This window comes from Pantherophis guttatus, chromosome 15 (genome assembly GCF_059756535.1).
Source record: "Pantherophis guttatus breed Tessera chromosome 15, ASM5975653v1, whole genome shotgun sequence".
NCBI classification, from domain to species: domain Eukaryota; kingdom Metazoa; phylum Chordata; class Lepidosauria; order Squamata; family Colubridae; genus Pantherophis; species Pantherophis guttatus.
Genome location: NC_142077.1, coordinates 9,600,062 through 9,625,760, shown reverse-complemented (window position 1 = coordinate 9,625,760; position 25,699 = coordinate 9,600,062). Strand labels below are relative to the sequence as shown.

At 47.1% G+C, this 25,699-nt stretch overlaps 1 protein-coding gene across 1 annotated transcript in view; it reads left to right on the top strand.

Moving 5' to 3' along the window:
• The first annotated feature begins 678 nt into the window (after positions 1 to 678).
• LOC117656550 (protein-arginine deiminase type-2-like) overlaps positions 679 to 25,699 on the top strand; it is a 36,786-nt gene continuing 11,765 nt past the window's right edge. Inside the window, exons 1-10 of the mRNA XM_060684502.2 lie at positions 679 to 1,120; positions 6,948 to 7,131; positions 7,981 to 8,053; positions 9,361 to 9,422; positions 12,613 to 12,730; positions 14,955 to 15,080; positions 19,000 to 19,178; positions 20,714 to 20,817; positions 22,122 to 22,233; positions 22,860 to 22,967. Of these exons, the coding sequence (XP_060540485.2) occupies positions 1,026 to 1,120; positions 6,948 to 7,131; positions 7,981 to 8,053; positions 9,361 to 9,422; positions 12,613 to 12,730; positions 14,955 to 15,080; positions 19,000 to 19,178; positions 20,714 to 20,817; positions 22,122 to 22,233; positions 22,860 to 22,967 (1,161 nt within the window). The 5' untranslated portion in view covers positions 679 to 1,025. The remainder of the gene's footprint in view (positions 1,121 to 6,947; positions 7,132 to 7,980; positions 8,054 to 9,360; positions 9,423 to 12,612; positions 12,731 to 14,954; positions 15,081 to 18,999; positions 19,179 to 20,713; positions 20,818 to 22,121; positions 22,234 to 22,859; positions 22,968 to 25,699) is intronic.

Below are 25,699 nucleotides of genomic sequence, written 5' to 3'. Positions count from 1 at the left end.
TTTTTTTACTACCAGTTCTGTGGGCGTGGCTTGGTGGGCGTGACAGGGGAGGATACTGCAAAATCTCCATTCCCCCCCCCCACTCCAGGGGAAGGATACTGCAAAATCCCCATTCCTTCCCCACTCCTGGGGGAAGAATAGTGCAAAATCTCCATCGCCACCCCAATCTGGGACCAGCCAGAGGTGGTATTTGCCCGTTCTCCGAACTACTCAACATTTCCGCTACCGGTTCTCCAAAACTGCTCAAAATTTCCGCTACCGGTTCTCCAAAACTGCTCAACATTTCCGCTACTGGTTCTCCAGAACCTGTCAGAACCTGCTGAATTTCACCCCTGGTTCTCTGCCCTAATGATTTCTTCCGACAACCAGTTTCCCAAACTGCTCCGAAAGTTAACAACCGGGTTCTCCAGGAGTGGTGCAAACTGGCTGAAATTCCCACCACTGGAATTAACGGGAGGGGGATGCAACGGTTTGGTGGCAGCTTGGTCTGGGACCGCTGCTGCTACAAGGGAACCCAATCTATGGCTGGGAATGATGGCCGTTGTAGTTCCCATGGAACCAGAATAGTTTTGATTATTATTTTTTTTTTTTTAAAAGGAAAAGACCCTTTAAGTTAGAAAGCCCGCCCCTCCCCATCCCGTTCTTGCATTAAAGGACATTCCAGGCGGGTCAGGATGTTGAATTTGCAAGAATAAAAGGCTTGTAAAAGAACGATTGCAGCCCCCACCCCTTTTTAAAGACAGCAACCCCCCCCCCACCTCGTGCAATTGCCAAGGGTTGAGAGAGAAGGGAGCTGGTGGGCAGCCAAAGCCCTCTGCAGCTGCTCAGAGGCACTGCGGCTTGCCTGCCTCGGCTTCCAGAGCTGAGGGTCGGGGCCGTGTCCTTGGCTGACTCCCACCCACCCACTCACCCACCCACCCCGAGGCGGGGCCAGCAGGGAAGAGGCTGGGAGCAGCCGGTGGGGCGCACAGCTGCTGCGCCGGGGACCAGAGCTGGGTCGAGGGAGCCGTGCGCCTGGCGAGGAGATGATGCTGCGCGATCGGACCCTTCGGCTGCAGTTCGGCCACCGCCTGGAAGCGGTCTGCGTCTTGGGCACCCGGCTGTCCGTGGACGTCTTCGGGTGAGGCAGAGGCAGAGGCAGCTTTGCAAACAAAAAACCACCCCTTCCCCTCGGCTCAGCCCCATCCTTCAGACCCCTCTCCCCGCTTTGGTGTTAAACGTGCATCCTTTAGAAAAAAAGGGGTTTAAACTTTTTTCCCCCCTCCCTATAAACTTGGTCCCCTTTCCTCTCCCCTCCCCAGTTTGCAATCCCTCAAGATTGCAAAACCCCCACCCCCAGTTTAAATCTGGAGGCTGCGCCCCCCCCCCCCACCTCCGGGCTCCTTATCAAAAGTATTTCCTTGGAAACAGCCTCTTCTGCTTTTTCCTGAGACGTGAAACAGGTTGGCTTTGCTTGCCCGTCCCAAATTATTTCTTCTTCTTCTTCTTCTTCTTCTTCTTCTTCTTCTTCTTCTTCTTCTTCTTCTTCTTCTTCTTCTTCTTCTTCCTCTTCCTCTTCCTCTTCCTCTTCCTCTTCCTCTTCCTCTTCTTCTTCTTCTTCTTCTTCTTCTCCTCCTCCTCCTCCTCCTCCTCCTCCTCCTTCTTCTTCTTCTTCTTCTTCCTCTTCCTCTTCCTCTTCCCCTTCCCCTTCCCCTTCTCCTTCTCCTTCTCTTTCTCTTTCTCTTTCTCTTTCTCTTTCTCCTCTTTTCTTCTTCTTCTTCCTCTTCTTCTTCTTCTTCTTCTTCTTCTTCTTCTTCTTCTTCTTCTTCTTCTTCTTCTTCTTCTTCTTCTTCTTCTTCTTCTTCAATCTTTAGTGAGATTCACAGCCTTTAAGGCTGGTTAATAGTTCAGCAGCTCGAGTCCTAACCAAGGACTTAGGAACTGTTAAGGTATCGTCGGAGGATGTATTATTATTATTATTATTATTATTATTATTATTATTATTATTATTATTATTATTATTATTATTATTATTCTCTTTTATTCATTAAAATGAAACTCAGTCAACTGGACATTTAAAAATGCATCACAAATACCATTGACTGGTACTAATGGTTGATACGAGTTGCCGCCAGCGTCCTAGGGATCAACCAAGAACCTTCTTAATAATTATATTAATTATTATTATTATCCATGGAACTCTGAACATTTAAAAATGCATCACAAATACCATTGACTGGTGCTAATGATTGATATGGGTTGCTGCCAGCGTCCTAGATATCAACCAAGTACCTTCTTAAAATATATGATGTTCTGAGGAGCGCAGCTTTTTGCAGTTCTCCTGATGTTATTTCAGTAAACTGCAATTTCTTGAAGTGTTTTGCGAAATTCTTGGACATGGTACCAAGTGCCCCGATGACAATGGGTATCACTGTGACATGTTTCATCCATAGCCGTGTAGTTTTGATGGCCAGGTCGCGATATTTTATGATTTTTTCCAGTTCTTTTTCTTCGACTCTGGCGTCTCCTGGTACCGCGATGTCAATAAATTGTACGTTTCGGTTTTCGACAACTGTGATATCCGGCGTGTTGTGTTCCAGGTGATGATCCATCTGTATTCGAAAGTCCCACAAGATCTTCACCTTCTCATTTTCTATAACTTTTTCCACTTTATGTTCCCATGACTTTTTGATACAGGTTGTTGTTGTTGTTGTTGTTGTTGTTGTTGTTATTATTATTATTATTATTATTATTATTATTATTTAATCTTTAGTGAGATTCACAGCCTTTGAGGCTGGTTAATAGCTCAGCAGCTCGAGTCCTAACCAAGGACCTAGGAACTGTTAAGGTATCGTCGGAGGATGTAAGCTGTTCTGAGTAAGGTGGTTTTTTGTAGAGTCAAAATGTTCAAGTTATTATTATTATTATTATTATTATTATTATTATTATTATTATTTTGAAAAGATAGTGCCATGCCAGGATAACAATGCAAATAAAGCAGAGCCAGAGAGGGATAAATGGTAAATCTTAACATGCATGCTAATAACTATAACTGTACTAGGTTAACCGTAATTGCAGCACTGCAACCAAAAAAGAAAAGAAAAGAAAAGAAAAGAAAACTTCAACGAAGTTTCTATTAACTTATTTACAAATTTTTCCATATTATATCCATAGTTTTATACATCGTTATACTGACATTCATAAACGTCCTTCTCATTTCCACCTCCTGTCTCTATCCATTCATGAAATTTATTCCATGTCCTGTAATATTTCAAGTCTTCTTTCGAAGACTTCGAGATTTATTTCTTTAATGGAGATCTTCACTTCGGAGGGGAAGTGGGCAACCGGTGTGAAACGGTGGCACCAAGGTACACCTCATCCGTGCCTTCCGTCTCCCTAACGGCAGCCTTTCTTTCCCCGGAGTCTTCCTTGCCGTGTGCCCCGGCATTCAGCTCAAGTGGCACTCGTTAGCTAGCCTGGCATGGCTAAACACTTGGCACTTGGCAGCTTCTCTGCAGCCCCCTCGGATCTGAGGAGACCAGGGTGAGTCAAGCTGCTTTAAGGAGCAGCACCTGTTTGGGGTGGGGGAAGGATAAATGTCATTCCGGGAACTGAGGGTTTATTGGGTTATGCGGTCCTCTTGCAGAACCTTTTATTTTTTTATTCATTTTATTTATTTGTCAAGAATAGATAAGATAACAGATATAATAAGTATAAACACGATTCTGAATACAGGAAATGGATACGAATAAATGGGGACAGTAAGACAGGGACGGAAGGCACGCTGGTTCGCTTATGCACGCCCCCTTTACGGACCTCTTAGGAATGGGGTGAGGTCCACAGTAGACAGTTTAATGTTAAAGTTTTGGGGGCTTGGGGAAGAAACTACAGAGTCAGGTAGTGCATTCCAGGCATTGACCACTCTGTTGCTGAAGTCATATTTTCTGCAATTGAGTTTGGAGCGGTTTACCATGAGTTTGTATCTATTTTTTTTTTTAAAATTTGTATACCGCCCTACTCCAGCAGGACTCAGGGCGGTGAACAGCCAGAATAAAACAGAACATGCAAAATTTAAAAACAGTTTAAAAATAATTAAATATTTTGGCCGCAATTTAAAACAACCCAATTAAAATCAATTAAATTTAACCAAAAACAGTGGGATCAAGCCAGCCCGGCTAGGTGAAATAAATAAGTTTTCAGGGCCCGACGAAAAGTCCGGAGGTCTGGTATTGTACGTATCTCTGGGGGGAGGTTTTTCCAGAGGGCAGGCACCGCCACAGAGAAGGCTCTCCCCCTGGAAGAGTCACACATCTATTGTGTGCTCGTGTGTTATTGTGGTTGAAGCCGAAGTAGTCATTGACAGGTAGGACGTTGTAGCAGATAATTTTGTGTACTATGCTTAGGTCAGACCAAAGGCAGTGTAGTTTTGAGTTGTCCAAGCCCAAAATTTCAAACCCGGTGGCATAAGGGATTCTGTTGTGAGCAGAGGAGTGGAGGACTCTTCTCGTGAAATACCTCTGGACTCGCTCAGTTGTATTAATGTCCAATATACAGTGCGGGTTCCAGGCAGACGAGCTGTATTCAAGAATTGGTCTAGCAAAGGTTTTGTATGCCCTACTTAGCAGTACAATATTACCGGAGAAGAAGCTTCGCGAGATTAGGTTAACAACTCTTAATGCCTTTTTGGCAACGCTGTTACAGTGAGCTCTGGGGCTTAGATCACAAGAAGTCAACGTTTCTTCTCCTTGCTTGGACCTTGCTTGGTGCAGAGTTGAAGCAAAAAGACATCCAGGATGACCAGAGCCTCCTCTGAAGGCTGCTTATAAAAGAGGAGAAAGCAAAGGTCACTTTTAACTCCAAGGAGGAGCTGGTGATTCCCAACCTTGGCTGTTCAGGTCCAACAAGAAGGACCTTCTCAGATATCCTGCGATCAACACACCCCGTCGGAAAGGGAGATGCAACTTGTGCTTCACAATCCTTACCTTTCTCCATAATACCTTTTTGTCTGGCTTCTTGGTAAGGAACGGCGGGCAATCTGCACATGCCCAGACACCTCTTGGTTGACCTTCCTTTGAAAATGTTCCAAGCCTGAACCTCCAACCACTTTAATCTTGGGGTGGTGCCAGAGGAAAGCTAGTTAGTATTTTGGATGCTTCCCTCCGTTGGGCAGACAGACAGAATCAGCTGCCAGCCGTGCCTGAAAATGCTTATTTATGGTGAATGGACTTTTGTTCGTTTATCCGAAGAGGCTGCCTGCCAAGACATTTTGGGTGCCACGGTCTTGCTCCTATTGTGTGCCCTTTTTTTGTTGTTTGTTTTAAACAAAGCTTGCAAAGATGAGTTATGTCAGAGGGTGATTTAGTGCTCTCTGTGCAGAATAATAAAACATTTTTTCCAGCTTCGTATATCTTCATCCTTCTCCGTCCCTTTCATTTTTTTTAATCTAGAACTAGCTGGATACCCGTGCTTCGCTAGGAAACTGTGTGATGGGGCTTGATAAATTGACACTTACAGCTTGAAACTTAATGAGTAGTTATGATCGGCCTCTCCGCTCCCCTCCTCTCCCTCAGCCTTGCCCCACAGAATCCTCCCCTATCCTATCCCCTCCTCTCCCTCAGCCTTGCCCCACAGAAACATCTCCTATCCTATCCCCTCCACTCCCTCAGGCTTTCTAGCCCCTTCTTTCCCTCAGCCTTGCCCCACAGAATCCTCCCGTATCCTGTCCCCTTCTCTCCCTCAGCCTTGCCCCACAGAATCCTCCCGTATCCTATCCCCTCCTCTCCCTTAGCCTTGCCCCACAGAATCCTCCCCATTCTATCCCCTCCTCTCCCTCAGCCTTGCCCCACTGAAGCCTGTCCTATGCTATCCCGTTCTCTCCAGAGTTACTCTCACTCTGATTTCATTGAGTATCAGGACAATTTAAAGAATCTTCTTCAGATCTTTGCCTGTGAGAATTTCCAGAACTTGGGAACGTTACTGGCATCTGTGCTTCAGGCTTCTCCTAAATTGAAGTTTATATTTAACTTCAAGTTTATACACGCGGTGTGTCTGTCATGTCACCTTCTCCCTTGCATGGAGCAGAGTCCTACATATCAACGAGGTTCCCCAACCTTGCCACCATAAAGGGCATGGCTGGCACTGCACTTAAAAATAGATGTGGGGGCACCCTGAGTATTGTGTGAGGTGTAAGATCCAGTGTGCCGGCTCTGCCATCTTGGGCTTGGCGCCTTGCTAGCATCCTGCCACCAACTGTTAGGGGCAGGGGTGAAATCCAGCAGGTTCTGAAAGGTTCTGGAGAACCGGTAGCGGAAATTTTGAGCAGTTAGGAGAACCGGTAGCGGAAAGTTTGAGTAGTTCAGAGAACTGGCAAATACCACCTCTGACTGGCCCCAGAGTGGGGTGGGAATGGAGATTTTGCAATATCCTTCTCCTGCAACGTCCACCAAGCCACGCCCACAGAACCGGTAGTAAAAAAATTTGGATTTCACCACTGGTTAGGGGGGACGGGAAGGAAAGCAAATGGGTAATAAACATGTATGGGACAAAGATGGGAAATTGGGAGTGGAGGGTGATAACTTGATGGAGACCAGAGATGCACAGAACCAATATGTGCCAGTTTTCAAGGCCACGAAGCTTGGAAATGGAATGTGGATTGCTCCATACACCTGAGAGGTTCTCAAAACATCTATGGGGCTCGCCATTGGCTGAAGACGAACTAGTCAAGGTGGGGGGAGGGCCAGGATGGAGGGGAAAAGTTTGTAACCTTTTCCTGAGGGAACTTTAGTTCTAGCCTGCCTTTACTGCAGCCAGTAAGCCTTAGCAAAAGAATTTCCACTTAGCATCACTCAAGGCAGTGATCTTGGCCCGATCACAGCTGGATAGCATCGCCTTGTTTAGGCATCACAATATTTTGCTTTGTGGGCCCGCTGGCGAGTCTTTTTTCCTTTTTTTTTCTTCTCCTCTTATAGGGCCGCTCCGCCAGAAGCGGTGAATTTCAGCGTGAAACATTCGCAAGATGTCAGTGTCGAAGTCATAAGCCACGATCAGTCGGATTTGGCACCCGCCAACGGAGCTAAGCAATGGCCGCTGGATCCCGGCACGTTCCTGCAGATCCAGATGACCCAGGCTAGCGTGGAGACCAACGATAGCAAAGTAAGATCCTTTCCCAACCAATGGTGTGCCTGAATTATTGTTTTAAACAGGGTTATAATGGCTGACAGAGCTGAAGAAGCTTCTTGGATGAGAAGCAAAATGTCTTCAAAGAAAAACCAGAAAGTCCGCTTGCCACTTGAAAAAAGCACCTTTGGGACAACTGTTGTGACCTAGGCTTACTTAGTCATTACAATACACAATTAGTCCCCAAAACCCCCTATTTTATTGTAACAGCTGAGAATTACGTTCATTCCCAGCTGAGTCCCAATTAGTTGCAAAACAAGTCCTTCGGAAGAAGTCCTTCGGGATAATCACCAACCTTTATCTTCTTTGACACCCTGCCAAAGGCCTTACTTGGCAAAGCCCCACGAAGTTCAGAAACAAACAAGAGATGCTGACTGGAAACAGAGTTAGCAACTTTGCTTTCCTGCAAAAGGCCCCAAGTGCCTTTGTTTCTCTTTTAAGCCTTATGGGAGGGGCCAATCATCTCCTGGCCTTACTCCTGAGTTGTCCCTTTTGCTTTAGCTGCTCTTGCCTTCTGGAAGCTCTGCGCATGCGTGCACTGGGAACAGGCTCCTCCTGTTCCTCTGCGTCTCTGCTGTCCGACTCTGGGGGCTCCAGTGTCCGCACATCGCTCCCAGATGGCCCTGGCCCCATCTCTGCCTCCGACACAGAGCCCTCGTCCGGGCCTTCCCCAGACTCCAGGACTGGCCCATGTTCCTCCCCAGCCTCTTCGCTGTCCGACTCCGCTGCCAGCTCCGCAACCATGATCTGGCTGGCTGAGAATTTCCATAGACATTTCTCCATTAATGTTTTAACCTACTGTCGTTTTTCCGTCTTCCTCTCTAGGTAACCGTAGGATATTACGAGGAGAATGGAGAGCACCCTATAAATCAGGCTGGCGTTTTTCTGACTGGCATTGGTGAGAGTCTTCCTGTTTCCCCTCTTTGGTTCTCGATGGAATTCCTCTTTCCCCTCGCAGAGTATTATTACAGCTTTAATTTAAAAAGAGCCGATGATATCCGAAGCCGAGCAGAGGGCATTCTTTTCCTTACAGATCAACGGGCCCTCTCTGCTCTTAAATTATCTCCTATTAGTAAAATATTCTGGGGAATAGAATAGAACAGTGATGATTAACCTTTTTGGTGCCAAGTGCCCAAAGCCTGTGCATGGGGGTTTGCATGTGCACGAACCCCCAAAATGCAATGTGCCTGTGCATTTGTACCCTGCCCCATGAATTCGCACACGTTCCCTGCACATGCAACCCGCCCCCCCCCCCCATGTATGCACCCCAGCCCCCACCCACCCACCTGCCTCGTTATGACTTCCAGGTTGGTGCAAGAAGCCTTCCAGGCCCAAAACAGGGTGCGGGGAGTGCTCGTGCATGAACCCCCAAAATGCAATGCAAGCCCCCCGTGCATGCACCCCGCCAAATGCACACGTGCGTCCCCCGCATGCGCCCCGCACCCCACAAATGCGTGGCAGAGACCAGAAGACTTAACTTGACAGCGGGAGGCATGTATCCATGCGCGGTGGAGCTGGGCTGGGGCGACGGCTGGCGTGCCCACAGAGTGGTTCCATAGGTTCGCCATCACGGGAATAGAATGAAATGGAATAGGAATAGGAATAGGAATAGGAATAGGAATAGGAATAGGAATAGGAATAGGATAAGAAATACAATAGAATGAATGGAATGGAATAGGAGTAGGAGTAAGAATAAGAGTAAGAACAGAATAATAAGAATAAGAACAGAATAAGAAAGAATGGAGTGGAGTGGAGTGGAGTGGAGTGCAGTAGAATGAGAATGGAATGGAATGGAATGGAATGGAATGGAATGGAATGGAATAGAATAGAATAGAATAGAATAGAACAGAACAGAACAGAACAGAACAGAACAGAACAGAACAGAACAGAACAGAACAGAACAGAATAGAATAGAATAGAATAGAATAGAATAGAATCTGGAAGGGATCTTGGAGGTTTTCTAGTCCAGCCCCCTGCTCAAGCAGGAGCACCTATACCATCTCAGATAAGTAACTGTCTAGTCTCTTCTTAAAAACCTCCAGGGATGGAGCGCCCACGACTTCTGGTGGCAAGCTGTTCCACCGGTTTAATTGTCCTTCCTTGGATTCAAAAAAGTTTCTTCATGTTGAGCCCAGCCGGCCGCTAGCTCTAGTTTGTCCTTCGCCTCTTTGAATCCTTGAGACGGCCAAACCTTTTGCTTTCTAGGAATCTCCCTGGATGTTGACACGGACCGCGATGGTGTGGTGGAGAAGAATAACCCAAAGAAGGTAGCGTCCAGATTCTAAATCTTCCTTGGTCATTGGAAACGTCTCTGGAATAGTCCTTTAGGAGGGATGCATGCTGGCCTTACCTGGCCCTTAAAAAGGGGACACAGCCCTGTGCTCGTATTTCCCAAGCCTTAAACGTCAAACTGTTAATATTTCTACCAAATGGCGCCGAGCAAGGACTTCTCACCCCAAAAAATTGTTGCATGCTTACTCAAGTTTAAATTGATAACGACATTCCTGCTGCTTTGTGGGTGTTTAGTTTCCCTATTGGGGTGGGAGAATAAGACGAGGTGTCCTCTACCACTGATTTTAATTAAGAGGCAAAATTTTAGCCAACGCTTCAGATTTTTTTATGTAATTTGCCTGCTCTTTCTCCATCCCTTGGGGTTCCCAGCAGCCTTCTCTCGTTTTGGCTCCTGGGCCTGGAAGGGCAGTGTTGTGACATGGGTGGGGCTGAGGAGAGGGCCCCTGGTTCACAGACACACACACCTCTCCCCAGTTTCCGAAAAAGAGCCTTCTCTGCAAGCGGGAAGCCGAGGGGGACAGGTTCAGCTGGGGTCATCTTTTGCAGCCTGCAAGGCATTCGGATCAATGGAGTTCCCACCCCCTTCTTGGCAAAAGTGCCCACCGCGTTATATGCGTAATTTGGCACTCGTTCCCCAATGCGGCTCCAGGCCCCCCTGCTGAGACAGTGATTTCCCTCGGTTGGGTTACTGTTCCCTCTCTCAAATCTCTTTTTTTTTCTCTCTCTCTCTCTTGGGCTAAGACACCTGCAGGGGCTGAAGCAGAAAGGGGCGACTGTCCCTTTAACTGGTCTCCAGGTGTATCTAGACACGGAGGGTAGAGAGCAGGGGTGAAATGCTCCCGGTTCGGACTGGATCGCCCGATCTGGTAACGATGGCGGCGGGTGGTTCGGAGAACCGGTAGCAAAAATCCCTGCGCGCGCCCCCTCCATGCCCAGCTGAGCTGCGCGATCATCCGAGGCTGTTTTTTTAACTTTTAAAAGCATTTTTTTCTACAACCTCTTCGGCCGAAAAAATGCTTTTAAAAGTAAAAAAAGAGAGCCTCTGATGATCGCGCGGCTCAGCTGGGATCGTCAGAGGCTTCTAAAAGCAGCCAAAGAGGTTGTAGAAAAAAAAATGCCTTTAAAAGTGTCTGGCGATCCCAGCTGAGTTGCCTGATCGTCAGAGGCTTCTAAAAGCATTTTTTTCTGCAACATCTTACGGTTGTAGAAAAAATGCTTTTAAAAGTAAAAAAAAAAAAAGGTGGCCACACCTACCCAGTCACGCTACCCCCCCCAAGCCACGCCCACAGAACTGGTAGTAATAAGTTTTACATTTCACCACTGGTAGAGAGCCAGGGAAATGAGTGACCAGTATAGAAATTGGATTAATGAATAAATAAATAGGGGATGTAGGAACACTTCTGAACATTTTTACGCTTTAGATAATATTTGGAAGTGGTTCGGGCAAACACCTCCCTATAAGGAAGAGGAGGAGGAGGAGGAAGAAATTATGTATTTATTCATTTTTAATATTTATTACATTTCTATGCCGCTCCCGTCTCACCTAAATATGACTCTGGGTAGTTCAGAATAGCATAATAAAAAAAACCAGTGGTGAAATCCAATTTTTTTTACTACCGGTTCTGTGGGCGTGGCTTGGTGGGCATGGCAGGGGAAGGATACTGCAAAATCTCCATTCCCAGCCCACTCCAGAGGAAGGATACTGCAAAATCCCCATTCCCACCCACTCCAGAGGAAGGATATTGCAAAATCCCCATTCCCACCCACTCCAGAGGAAGGATACTGCAAAATCCCCATTCCCACCCACTCCAGAGGAAGGATATTGCAAAATCTCCAGTCCCACTCTGGGGCCACTCAGAGGTGGTATTTTCCGGTTCTCCGAACTACTCAAAATTTCCACTGCCGGTTCTCCAGAACCTGTCAGAACCTGCTGGATTTCACCCCTGAAAAAAATCCACATAATTGCAAAAAATAAAAGCCTAGCTTTAAAAAAAGAGTTTAAAATGAATGAGAACTTACAAGTAAAAATAAATCAGGCAAATTCAGCAAAATTAAGACTTCCAAGACGGCTAAGAATCTAGAACAGCTCCATAAAAGTAGTGTTAGCTTTCCTGTAGAATTGATGGCCCGGGCTGGTTTAGTCATAGGGCTGATATGGTGGACATGGACTGGACATAGATAGAACTCACCAGTGGTGGGTTTCCAAACCACCTTTCGCACAGGTGCCCGGCCTCGAAAACGTGCCTAAATCGGACGTCATAGAGCCGGGGCAGGTGGGTGACCCGCGATCTTTGCTACTGGTTAGCCCCAACCAGTACAAATCAGCTGAATACCACCTCTGATAGAACAATTGATTGTATGCAAGATGGTTTCCTTACGAACCGGCTGAATACCAGCTCTGGATAGACAATTGATCATATGCAAGACGGTTTCCTTATGAACCAGCTGAATATCACCTCTGATAGAACTATTGATTGTATGCAAGATGGTTTCCTTATGAACCGGCTGAATACCAGCTCTGGATAGACAATTGATCGTATGCAAGACGGTTCCCTTATGAACCAGCTGAATACCACCTCTGATAGAACTATTGATTGTATGCAAGACGGTTTCCTTACGAACCGGCTGAATACCAGCTCTGGATAGAACAATTGATCGTATGCAAGATGGTTTCCTTAAATTTTGGCCCTTTCCTGTGGTTCTGGAGCACACCAAGTGTTGGAAACATGACTTCCCAATGACAATGTGAATTCTTTTGACATTTATCATGAATGGAGATTTTGCAATATCCTTCCCCTGGAGTGGGGTGGGAATGAAGATTTTGCAGTATCCTTCCCCCAGGAGTGGGGAGGGAATGGGGATTTTGTAGTATCCTTCCCCTGGAGTGGGGTGGGAATGGAGATTTTGCAATATCCTTCCCCTGGAGTGGGGTGGGAATGGAGATTTTGCAATATGCTTCCCCTGGAGTGGGGAGGGAATGGGGATTTTGCAGTATCATTCCCCTGCCACGCCCACCAAGCCATGCCCACAGAACCAGTAGTAAAAAAAATTGGATTTCACCACTGAATGGAGCCCAGAGGAATCTTTCTAAATCTTCCTTGGCATGTCATAGATAAATCTCTTTCCCGAGTCGACCTGCTTAAATGTGAAATTCTGCCATTCCAGGCCACGTGGACCTGGGGCCCCGACGGCCAAGGGGCCATCCTGTTGGTCAACTGTGACAAAGAAAATCCATTCAGCACCACGGAGGACTGTCAGGATGAGAAAATATTTTCCAAGGAAGGTACAATACGATGGATCTCTCTGGGGCCGCTCTGAAAATTGAAAAGCTGATTGTTGTGGTTAGTTGCGAAGTCGTGTCCGACCCATCGCGACCCCATGGACAACGTTCGTCCAGGCCTTCCTGTCCTCTGGAGTCCATTGAAGCTCACGCCGACTGCTTCAATGACTCCATCCAGCCACCTTGTTCTCTGTCGTCCCCTTCTTCTTTTGCCCTCCATCGTTCCGAGCATTAGGCTCTTCTCCAGGGAGTCCTTCCTTCTCATTAGGTGGCCAAAGGATTTGAGTTTCCTCTTCAGGAGCTGATAGGAATCCATTTTGCAGATCAGCCTCTATTGCACAAAACATGGAATCCGGTTTTAAATGCAGCCAAGTGTTTTCCAGTCAGGAGCTAACAAGGAGGAGAAAAATAGGTTTGAGAGTAAAACCACCTGTAATTTAGTAAGACGGAAAAAGGTCAACTTTAAAAGCAGAAACCTAATGTTGACACGGTCGTATTGCATTTCAAAATAAAGTCACGCACATTACTTGAAAAAGAAAAAAAAAAAAGAAACAGCCTTTAGTAAGTCAGGAATTAAAACGCCCTTGCGATGCGTGTTGGAAAGAAATCAGCAGGAAAAGAATGTTTGCGTCTTAAGCAGAAAATTTGAACTCTTGTAAGGAAGTTGCAATAAAGACAAAAATTGCACGAAGTTATAGAAAAGGCGGGCCGTGAGTTGGAGGAAGGGTTGTTAAGATCTAATAAAAGCTAAATGCATTTTCTGAGAAGAGCAGGACAACGGAGGCAGGAGTTGGCATCTGGCGGGCATGGGGAAAATGCCACCCTGAGTCCCTGGCATGTCCTGCCTGAAGCCTTTGAAAGTTGGGTTGTGTGAGTCCCATCGGGCCACACCTCAAGTTTGCACAAGGCTTTGTCACGTGCTTTGAACCAAAAAGAATACCAGGTAGTCCTTGACTTACGACCGCGGTGGAAGCCAAAACTTCTCTTGCTAAGCAAGACGGTTGTTAAGTGAGTTTTGCCCCCATTTTACGCCCTTTCTCGCCACTGTTGTTAAGTGAATCCCTGCCATCGTTAAGTTAGTCACACAGTCATTAAGTGAGTCTGGCTTTCCCCATGGACGTGGCTTGTCAGAAGATTGCAAAAAAGGGATCCAGTGAGCCCGGGAAAAATAAAAGTCAGTTGCTAAGCGTCTGGATTTTGATCACGTGACTACGGGGATGCTGCAACGGTGTGAAAAACCGTCGTGTCACTTTTTTCCAATGCTGTTTGTAACTTCGAACAGTCTCTAAATGAACGTGTCGTAAGTCGAGGACTGCCTGTATGGGAAACTGCAAAGCTCAAAGCGGCAGTCGGATTCAGACAGAATTGGGGGTTGCAGAAACGAAGCCACGAACTGGAGACTTTGAAGAATAGACTGGCCAATCGTTTAACTGGTGTAGGAAGGGAGCTTCCTACACCAAGGATGGGTATAAGGCAGTGATGGCTAACCTTTTTGCCATCGTGTGCCAGGGGCAGGGGGGAAGGGGGGGTCATGCACATGCGTGTCCACACCCATAATTCTATGTGCCCCGCCCCTGTGCATGCGACCCCCCCCCCACTCTTCCCCTGCTCCTGGCATGTGATGGCACAGTGGGCCTGGTAGGCCCGTTTTTCTCTCTCCCCAGGCTCCTAGAAGGGCTCTGGAGGCTGGGGAGAGCAAAAAACAGGCTTCCAGTCCCACCAGAAATTGGCAAAGTTCTGGTCTCTGGGGGGGGGAGGCTGTTTTCGCCCTCCCCAGGCTCCTAGAAAGGCTCTGGAGCCTGGGGAGAGCAAAAAAACAGGCCTTCCCCCCCCTCCCGAGGCCCTCTGGAGGCAGGAAACAGCCTGCTTCCATACTTCTGGTGGGCCCAGAAGGCCCGAAAATCAGCTGGCGCTGGAGCTGAGCATGCATGCCCACCGATATGGCTACGCGTGCCATAGGTTTGCCATTACGGGTATAAGGTCTCTTGCCTTGAGCAAGGGGTTGGACTAGAAGACCTCCGAGGTCTCTTCCAACCCTATGATTCTATTCTATATTCTATGTTCTCTCAGAGCCCAGAATTAGCTCTGGGAAAGAATTTGCCCTAGTCTGCCCAGCGCTCTGATTCCTCCATGCGCCTGTCGGAGCTTTCTCTCTCCAGGAAGACCCTCTCTCAAACACTCCCCCTTAACTTCCCTCTTTCTTCTTTCTTGGGCTTCGAACACCCAGATCTGGAGGACATGTCCCGGATGATCTTGAGAACGCAAGGCCCAGACCGGCTTCCCGCTGGCTACGAGATGGTTCTCCACATTCCGCTTTCGGACACCGACAAGGTCGGCGTTTTTTACCTGCAGAGTAAGTGCCTTTCCTCTCTCCCTTTGAATGGCGAACTACATTCCTGGCTTTTTCATCCAGGTGTAAAAAGCCCTTAACCAGGACCATCCAAGACCTGGGTTGCACCCAGGGGTGAAATGCTACCGGTTTGCTCCGGTTCGGGCACACCGGTAGTGATAAAAAAAAGTTACCGGTTCAGGCAAACCGGTAGTTTAAAAAAGCTGCGGCACAGCTGATCGTTGGAAATACCAATTTGGAGGAACTGGTAGTTTAAAAAAGCTACCAGTTCCTCCGAATTGGTATTTCCAACGATCAGCTGTGCTGCACGGTTTAGCTTTGCTAGAAAGCAGGATGGCAAGGGGTTTTGGGGTTCCATTGTTGTTGTTTTGGGCTGGATTCCAGGGAGCGCCTCTGTTTCTGTCTGAGACGCAGACAGAGGCTTTCTTTCTTATTAAAAACCAATGCCAGAATTGGGGAAGAAAGAAGTTATCAAAGGCTAGTTTGGAGTAGAAAAATGAGATTTTTCTGGCTCTCCCATCTCTTTTGAAAAATAAATAAATAACTTTATTGTCATTGTATGTGTATACATAGTCTACCCATACACCGAAATTCACTTAACACCCAAAAACCAGGTCCAACAGACATAACAATCCCCAAACACCCCCCCTCCTCCCACCACAAATTCCCCACCCCTAAACCACCCAAATATCCACACAACAGACCAAGTCATGCTGTCCAACAGCTCTCTGATGGTGGCCCTTTAGTTCATTGTTGAGTGCAATTCTAGCTCTGGGATAAAAACTATTCAGAAGACGTGTGATCCGAGTTTTAATTGTTCTGTATCTTCTGCCAGATGGCAACAGTCCAAAAAGATTGTAAGCAGGACGGGAAGAGTCTCCTGAGAATGTTATGCAACTTTCTCAAACAGCGAGATTCGAAGATATCGTCCAGGGCTGGTAGCTGGAGCCCTGATGATATTCTGGGCAATTTTAATGATTCTCTGTAGAGCTTTTCTGTCTGCTACAGAGCTGCTCCCATACCATGCAAAAAAAAAACCCCAAAAACCCAGGAAGAATTCTCCTATGAAGTCAGAAAAGTTTACATAACTTTTGTGGCAATATGAAGGGAGGGTTTTGCCCAGCCTTCTTTTCCTTTCTTTTCTTTTTCTTTTTTTTTTTTTTACAATTCCCATTCTACAAATTTTCTGGCTGTTTCCATCTCAAACGCAACCCGGGTCCAGCCAGGTGAGAGGTCATAAAACTCAGTAGCTCACGAGTGCTTGAGGGTTCGTGGTGTTTTTTTTTTTTTTCTTTCTTTCAACGGGAGAGGAGATGGTGGATGTCTCCATTTCGGTCCACGAATGCAACAGGATACCCCGGGGGCCGCCTTGCCAGGGGATCAGGATATCTGAGCAGGCCCATGTCCATTTGGCTGGTCTTTTCCATGGGAGACCTTTTGATGCCCTTGGAGTGGCTGCTTTCCTACAGATTACACAAGGTCCTTTTGGAGGAGCTGATGTGGGGGCAGATGTCAGCCAGGCTTCCAGAACCATCTTCCACAACATCTCTGTTCTTCTGGGTCCCTCCTCCGCTAAGACCGGTCTCCATTTCCTAAATGTAAGGCTGGAGGACACTTATGACCTGAAGCTCATTAAAACATACAAACATGCCTATATTGGGGAAATCTCTCCATCGCCACCGGTGCCCCTGGAAACAGCGGTCTGCCTCAGTTTCCTTTCTGTAAAGTCGGAAGAATGTCTTGTCTTTCGCAGGTACAGATAATCCTGAACCTAATAGCAATAGCCCTTAGACTTTATATACCGCTTCACGGTGCTTTACAGCCCTCTCTTAAGCGGTTTACAGAGTCAGCCTCTTGCCCCCACAAGAATCTAGGTTCTCATTTTACCCACCTCGGAAGGATGGAAGTCTGTGTCAACCTTGAGTCTGTCAGGATCAAACTGCAGGCAGTGGGGCAGAGTTAGCATGCAATATCGCATTCTAACCACTGGGAGGATGGGAGGGAGGGAGGGAGGAAGGTTTGCCATCACGGGTATAAGGTCTCTTGCCTTGAGCAGGGGGTTGGACTAGAAGACCTCCGAGGTCTCTTCCAACCCTATGATTCTATTCTATATTCTATGTTCTCTCAGAGCCTAGAATTAGCTCTGGGAAAGAATTTGCCCTGGTCTGGAAGGAAGGAAGGAAGGAAGGAAGGAAGGAAGGAAGGAAGGAAGGGAAGATAGCAATAGCACTTAGACTTATATACTGCTTCACAGTGCTTCGCAGCCCTCTTTAAGTGGTTTTACAGAGTCACCACATTGCCCGCAACAATCTGAATCCTCATTTTACCAACCTCAGAAGAATGGAAGGCTGAGTCAACCTGCAGCCGGTCAGGATCGAGCTGTTGGCATTGGGCAGAGCTAGCCTGCAATATTGCATTCTAACCACTGGGAGGGAGGGAAGGAAGGAAGATAGCAGTAGCACTTAGACTTATATACCACTTTACAGTGCTTTACCGCCCTCTCTAAGCAGTTTACAGAATCAGCCTCTTGCCCCCAACAATCTGGGTCTTCACTTGACCGACCTCGGAAGAATGAAAGGCTGAGTCAACCTTGAGCCTGGTGGGATTCGAACTGCCAAATTGCAGGCAGCCTGCAGTCAGCAGAAGTAGCCTGCAGTACTGCACTCTTAACCACTGCACCACCGCGGCTCATGCCCCACCATCAGGGCCAGAATTCCCATTACTAAGCAAGGAGGTTATTCAAAGAGTCCCACTCAATTTTGTGACCCTTTCTGGTTGCTGAGCAGTTGTTAAATGAATCCCACGGTTGTTACATGAATCCCGCTTTCCCCGTTGACTTTTCTTGTGGGAAACTGGCTGGGAAGGTCCCAAATCACGTGACTTTGCAATTGTTGTAAGTACATAGCAGTGTCTGAATTTTTATCCCGTGACTGTGGTGATCCTGTAACGGTCGTAAATGTGAGGACTGGCCCAAAGTCCCTTTTTTCAGTCCTGTTGTAACTTCAGACGGCCGCTAAATAAATGATCACAAGTCAAGGACGACCTGCAATCCACAAACCAGTGTCTTTTTCTACTCCTTGCAATAGCAGTAAGTCCCACGCGAAGATTGTGCTTTTTCCATCATTTTAGGATGCTTTCCCATAATTTTAAGGAAAAACAGATCCTGTTCTGCCCCAGCTACGGACCCCAAAGAACTCAGCACACACAAAGTCCGTTCAAACCTTAGTTTACTAAATAAACCAGTCTTTTACAACAACGTCTGTTAATTAATTGCATTAACAGCCACCAAGAATTCAAAGAATAATAACTGAAAGCTTACTATGGTTGGCAGAATGCCCAGAAGCAATTTGCAGGAAGCTGATAAGATAAGCAACACAAGACACAAAGGTATATGTTCCCTGCAAATTGCTTCAGTTGGCATTCCTCCTTAAATAGGCTAAGGGAGTGGCCAATTAGCCCCAAGCCTTACTCTCGAGGAGATCTCCTCCTGAGGAGCCACTCCTGCCTTTTGGCCGCTCTGCGCGCTCGTGCATCGAGAAGAGGCTCCTCCTCTTCGTCCTCTTCACTTAAGGGAGCTTCTGGAGGTTCTGAAGGCCCTGGCGGAATCCTCGCCTCTGGCACCACATCTTCTCCAGCCTCCTCATTGTCTGACTCGAGCGCCAGCTGCACAGGCTGCTGTCGCAGCACCACACCAGCCTCCTCGCTGTCTGAATCAGCTCCTAACTGCACAGGCCGCGTACGGGCCACAACAGATCCAAAATCCACTTTTCCTTAAACAGACTCACAACTGCCCACAGGCCTGATGTAGTTCTGACCCAGCATTTTGACTTCAGTGATCATCATGGCTTGTTCGGTATTACGATGAATGTCGATGTTGGTTTCCAGAGAGCCCCATGCTTTCTCTTCCTCCTCCGTTCTCCAGATCCGTTCTTCGGCCAGCGCTACATCCACATTCTGGGCAGGAGGAAACTGAGTCACGTGGTGAAGTACACGGGGGGCTCGGCCGAGCTGGAGTTTTTCGTGGAAGGCCTGCGCTTCCCAGACGAGAGTTTCGACGGGCTTGTCTCCGTCCACGTCAGTCTGCTGGAGCCGATGGCCGAGGTTGGTCTCTGGGCAGAGGATGGTTGGGTGCCGAGAGTGGTCTTGATGTCCCTTTTGTCTCCTCCCCCTGCCCCCGTCTCAAAGACTCTCTGGAAATCCTGCTATCCTGGCAGATCTGGGCCTGACATGGCTTTGGCCAGGAGAAAAACCGCAGCTTACAATGTACCCACTGTTTGGCATGTCTTTTTCTGCCACCTCCCGCCAATGCGGGAGGTGGCAGTTAGTCAATCTGTCGTTGCCCCTATAGCAGTGGTGAAATCCAATTTTTTTTACTACCGGCTCTGTGGGCATGCTTGGTGGGCGTGGTATGGCTTGGTGGGCATGGCAGGGGAAGGATACTGCAAAATCCCCATTCCCTCCCCACTCCAGGGGAAGGAAACTGCAAAATCCCCATTCCTTCCCGACTCCAGGGTAAGGATACTGCAAAATCCCCATTCCCTCCCCGCTCCTGGGGGAAGGATATTGCAAAATCCCTATTCCCTCCCCACTCCTGGGGGAAGGATATTGCAAAAACTCCATTCCCATCCCACTCCAGGGGAAGGATACTGTAAAATCCCCATTCCTTCCCGACTCCAGGGGAAGGACACTGCAAAATCTCCATTCCCTCCCCACTGCGGGGGAAGGATACTGCAAAATTCCCATTCCCTCCCCATTCCAGGGGAAGGATACTGCAAAATCCCCATTCCTACCCCACTCTGGGGCCAGCCAGAGGTGGTATTTGCCGGTTCTCCGAATTACTCAAAATTTCCGCTACCGGTTCTCCAGAACCTGTCAGAACCTGCTGGATTTCACCCCTGCCCTACAGTGCCAGCCTTCCTTGGCCGAGGGGCACCCTTGCTTTCTCACCGCCCGGCCTGCCCCCGGCCATACCAACCTCCGGATGATTTTAGAACTGTATCAATTGAGCCAGGGATCATGGAAGCTGTTTTTACATTACTTGCTGGTCGCCTTCTCGGGTTGCCGGCCTGCTTGAAATGCCACCTGGGGCTCTTCCAGGAATCAGATGTATCCCCTTGCCTAAAAAATGCAGATTTCATTAGCCTAAAAAATGCAAATTTCATTAGCCTAAAAAATGCAAATTTCATTAGCCTTTATCTGCCAGTTGGGCGTCTTGTTTCTAGCTGCCCAACCTCCTCCATTTGCTCTGGGGTGAGCAGCCTCACCCATTTGTCCAGAAGGTTAGTCCGCGTCCATCATTCCTTGACCGTTTCTCTCCACCGTCCGAATGCCGGCGGTTTTCAATTTCTCCTACCAATTAGCCAATTAATTATGTTTGCAAGATGAAATCCTGCCCAGGAGCCTCCGAGTTATTTATTCGTGTCTGACACCCATCTCCTGTGAGCAGGTTGCTTCTGTGTGTTTTTTTCTTTCTGTCAAATAACAAAAAACTTGAGTTTTTCATATATATATATTTAAAAAAAAACAGACTCTGATCTGTTTTACACAGGAATTCTTGATGATAGAAAGGCTCCAGTGTTGCATTTCTTATTTATTTATTTTTTTAAGTGTGGCTTTTTAAATAAATCTTCCGGCAGGGTATTCCGCAGGCCCCGATCTTCACCGACACTGTCCTTTTCCGGGTCGCGCCCTGGATCATGACCCCAAACACCTTGTCGCCAATCAGCGTCTTTGTGTGCAGGTAAAGGACCGAAAGGAGCGTACAGGTTGTCTTCAACTTAATAACTGTTCATTTAATGACTTTCAAAATTGCAACAGCGTCGAAAAAAGTTGAATTGTGACCAGTGGTGAAATCCATTTTTTTTTACTACCGGTTCTGTGGGCTTGGTAGGTGTGGTGTGGCTTGGTGGGTGTGGCAGGGGAAGGATACTGCAAAATCCCCATTCCCACCCCACTCCAGGGGAAAGGATACTGCAAAATCCCCATTCCCACCCCAGTCCAGGGGGAAGGATACTGCAAAATCCCCATTCCCTCCCCACTCCTGGGGGAAGGATACTGCAAAATCCAAAAAAAGGTCGTAAAATCAGGCATGTCAACAGCCGCACAGCAATAGAAATTCTGGACCTACTAATAGTAGAAAGGCAAGGACTACCTGTGCGTATGAGTATGTTATTTCTGCCTGTGTGCTTGTGTGCTTGTGTGCCTGTGTGTATTCATTAAATTTACTGGTATATGGCCACTCACATCAACAAATGACATTGGGTGGTGAACAAATTTACATACCCCTTTCTTTCTTCCTCCCTCCCTCCCTCCCCCCTCCATCTTTCTTGTTTCTTTCTTTCTCTTTCTTTCCTTCTTTCTTTCTCTCTCTCTCTCTTTCTTTCTCTTTCTTTCTTTCTTTCTTTCTTTCTTTCTTCCCTTCTTACTTTTTCTTTCTTTCTTTCTTCCTCCCTCCCTCCCTTCCTCCTTTCTTTCTTTTTTCTTTTTTCTTCCTTCCTTCCTTCCTCTCTCACTCACTCCCTCCTTCTTTCCTTCTTCCTTTCTTTCCTTCTTCCTTTTTCTTTCTTTCTTCCTCTCTTCCTTCCTCCTTTTTTCTTTCTTTCTTTTTCTTCCTTCCTTCCTCTCTCCCTCCATCTTCCTCCCTCCCTCCTTCCCTCTTTCTTTCTTTCTTTCTTTCTTTCTTTCTTTCTTTCTTTCTTTCTTTCTTTCTTTCTTTCTTTCTTTCTTTCTTTCTTTCCCTGGATCCACTCAGTCCTCCAAGAAAAAGAGCTAGAGATACAGAGTGGTTTCTTACGTTTATTAGAAACATAACATAACATAAGGAAAGTATTGTTGTAAAATGGGGGACGTGAGCTTAGGTAGAGCCAAAATGGACAGTCTTGGCTGTGAATTCGGTAAGAATTCATTCTGTATCTCCAGCTCTTTGTCTTGGAGGACTGAGGGGGTCCAGGCGTGGGCCATGGGTACCAGATGATGCCCTCTTCAAGGGAAGGTTGCACAGGGACTCCGGCGACACCTCACTTTGTTCTCCTTCCTTCCACACAGTGTCAAGGACAACTATCTCTTCCTGAAGGAGATTAACAGCTTGGTGAGCAAAGCCGGATGCAAGATCAGGGTTTGCTCTCGGTATATGAACCGCAGCGACCGATGGATGCAGGTTAGCACCGGTAGCTGTGGCTAGATGCACTTCATGTAAGCGGGAGTGAATGCTCACTGCATGTCTTTCAGTCTCCATCAAAATTCTCCATGGTTTGATAAATGTTGATTATATAGGCCATCAAGTCAGCAAGTGGTGGGGTGGCCTAGAGAGGTGGAGCTCTCATCGCGCGATCAGGAGGCTGTGAGTTCGATCCTAGGTTGAGGCAGATATTTCTCTATCTGAGCACAATGGGAATATTATCTGCTGAACAAAACTCAGCACTGGCGACAGGCAAGGCATCCGGCCAGTAAACACTCAGCTCCATTCAGTTGCCCAGACTCCACCCGGCAAGGGATTATGGAGTCGTTAAAGAGGATGATGATAGGCCGTCAAGTCAGCATCAACTCTTAGCAACCACGTAGGTAGATTCTCTCCATGATGAGCTTCTCAATTGTTCACGGGACTTCCCAAATGCAGCCTTGTTTCTCAAACCTGGCAACTTTAAGAATGTGGACGTCAGCTCCCAGAATCCCCTAACCATGCTTTCAATCTCCCCACACCTCGCTTCTTCCCTTCAATCCCCATGCGTTTCAGCTATAGGGAGTCTTGCAACCTCCGTAGCCCCGATTCTCCTTCTCTTGCAGGACGAGATTGAATTTGGCTACATTCAGGCACCCCACAAGCAGTTCCCGGTGGTTTTAGACTCTCCGCGGGATGGAGGCCTCAAATATTTTGCCGTCAAAGAGATTTTGGTAAGAGCTACGGCAGTGCTTTCCTCTCTTAGCGACCTTGTTCTGGGAGCCGAGGCATTCCTCAGTGGCGAAGAAATCTAAAAATATTATTATTATTATTTATGCAGAAGACTGATAGCAAACTGGCAGGAAAATCCAATTTTTTTAAAAAAAAAAATAGCTTTTCGTTTTACGGTTTTGATGGAGCCCTGCCAGGAAAAGATCTTATTTATTTTATTTTATTTTATTTTATTTCATTTCATTTCATTTTATTTTATTTTATTTTATTTTATTTTATTTTATTTTATTTTATTTTATTTTATTTTATTTTATTATTTTATTTTATTTTATTTTATTTTATTGGTTTGATTTATATGCACCCCTTCTCTGGAGACTCAGGGTGGCTTACAATGCATTAAGCAATAGCCTTCATACTTTTGTATATACCTGCTTAGTAGGGCTTTCGGCCCCCCCTAAGCGGTGTTCTTTTTGTATACAAAGTCAGCTTATTGCCCCCACAATCCGGGTCCTCATTTTACCTACCTCGGAAGGATGGAAGGCTGAGTCAACCTTGAGCCTGGTGAGATTCGAACTCGCAGTAATTGCAGGCAGCTGGCAGCTAAGTGGTATTTTAACAGCACTTTAGTCCACTGCGCCACCAAGGCTCCTCTTGACAGACTTGAACAATGGACCCTAACAAAATGAAATGAAATTCAATGAATGAAATTCATTTCAAAAAATGAAATTCAATGTAGATAAAAGTAAGGCTTTATACTTAGGCAAGAAAAAACCAACTGCATAGGTACAGGCTAGGTGAAACTTGGCTTAATGACAGTAATTGCAAAAGGGATCTTGGAGTCCTAGTAGATCAGTGGTGGGTTGCCCCCGGTTCGGACCGGTTTGCAAGAATCGGTAGTAAAACTGGTGGGGGGCTCTGCCCACTGACCCGGATGTCATCATAGGCGATCTGCGCATGTGTAGAAGAGTGCATGTGGGCACGATGCGAACCGGTAATAAAGGTAAGTAGAACCCACCCCTGTAGTAGACAACTATCCTGTTTCCCTGCAAATAAGACCTCCCCTGATAATAAGCCCAATCGGGCTTTTGAGCGCATGCACTAAAATAAGCCTCCCCCTGAAAATAAGCCCTCCCCAAAAATATTTAAACGCAGAGTTGAAAATCAGGTAAGACGGCAAGAAGATCCCCGTCTTGCTCCACACGCCCCAAAATAATAAGACCTTCCTGAAAATAAGGCCAAGCGCTTATTTCGGAGGTTCAAAAAAATATAAGACAGGGTCTTATTTTCGGGGAAACACGGTACTTAAATATGTGCCAGCAGTGTGCAGCGGCAGCCAAAAAAGCCAGTGCAATCCTAGGCTGCATTAACAGAGGGATAGATCGCGCGAAGTATTACTACCGCTTTAAAAGATCTTAGTAAGATCACAGTTGGAATATGGCATCCAGTTCTGGTCACCACAATATAAAAAAGATGTTGAGACTTTGGAAAGAGTGCAGAGAAGAGCAACAAAGATGATTAGGGGACTGGAGGCTAACATCCGGGTTCTGGCGCATAAGCGCACCCAACAATCAGCTGGCTGGCGCACATGCGCACACTAGTTTTCGGCACTGCCGCATGCACGGACAGCTGATCGTCATGCACGCATGCACGCCAGAAACCCAGAAGACAAACAGGCAAGGACCCACGTGCCAGGTGACATGGCTTCACGTGCCACTTTGGGCAAGCGTGCCATAGGTTCCCCATCACGGGTATAGGGTCTCCTGCTTGAACAGGGGGTTGGACTAGAGCAGGGGTCTGCAACCTTAAACGCTCAAAGAGCCATTTGGACCCGTTTCCCACAGAAAAGAAAACACCGGGAGCCACAAAACCCTCCCCGTGCCTGACTATTACTTGAGTGGCCAAAAAACTAGCCTATGTAGTTAAATTAAACGTTCTGTTTTCTTCTGAAGTTTTTCTTTTCTTGGATTTGGCCTACCGGGGGTTGAAAAGCACAATAAATTGCATGCTGGCGGGTGTCACACATTGGCGGTTGTGACGCATATTTTGAGTGACAGGGAGCCGCAGCAGAGGGGTGAAAGAGCCACATGTGGCTCCAGAGCCACAGGTTGCTGACTCTTGGACTAGAGGACCTGTGAGGTCACTTGCAACTCTATTATTCTACGTTCTGTGCTAAAAGGATTGGCGGCCTAGTCGTGATCCTGTAAATAAAGCTTCTAGCCCCTTAAACCCACAGGAGCTCGCTTGCGTTAAGACTTTTCCCGGCAGGCACAATGCAGCAGGAATTCAGCCTTAATGAACCTTTGAGTGCAAGGGGTTGTTTTCAAGATCCCATGTCAATTTGTGGCGTCCAGAAGCGGAATGCACGAACTGGACACTCATATTTTTGGGATGGCGTATGCTACGGACGGCCTGCCAAGAATGGGAATGCTCAGACTTCCTCCTCCAAGGACTCGGTCAAGGACTCCGGCTCCCCCCCCCAAGCGCAAACATGCAGACCCCTAAACTCCGTACGGTCCTCAGTGTGACAGTATGACGTGTCAGCACGTCAAGATGCATTTATCCTAGTGCTGACACCTGCAACGCTTCGGCACGCAACCCTGAAATTTTTTTGGGGGGGCTGCGCGTTTAATCGAATCTCTTGCCGCGAGGCACCAGAACTTGGCTTTTTTCCGAAGCGTAGCTGGTAACCGGAGCCGAGAGCGAGGCAACGCTAGCGTTACACAAAAACACTCCT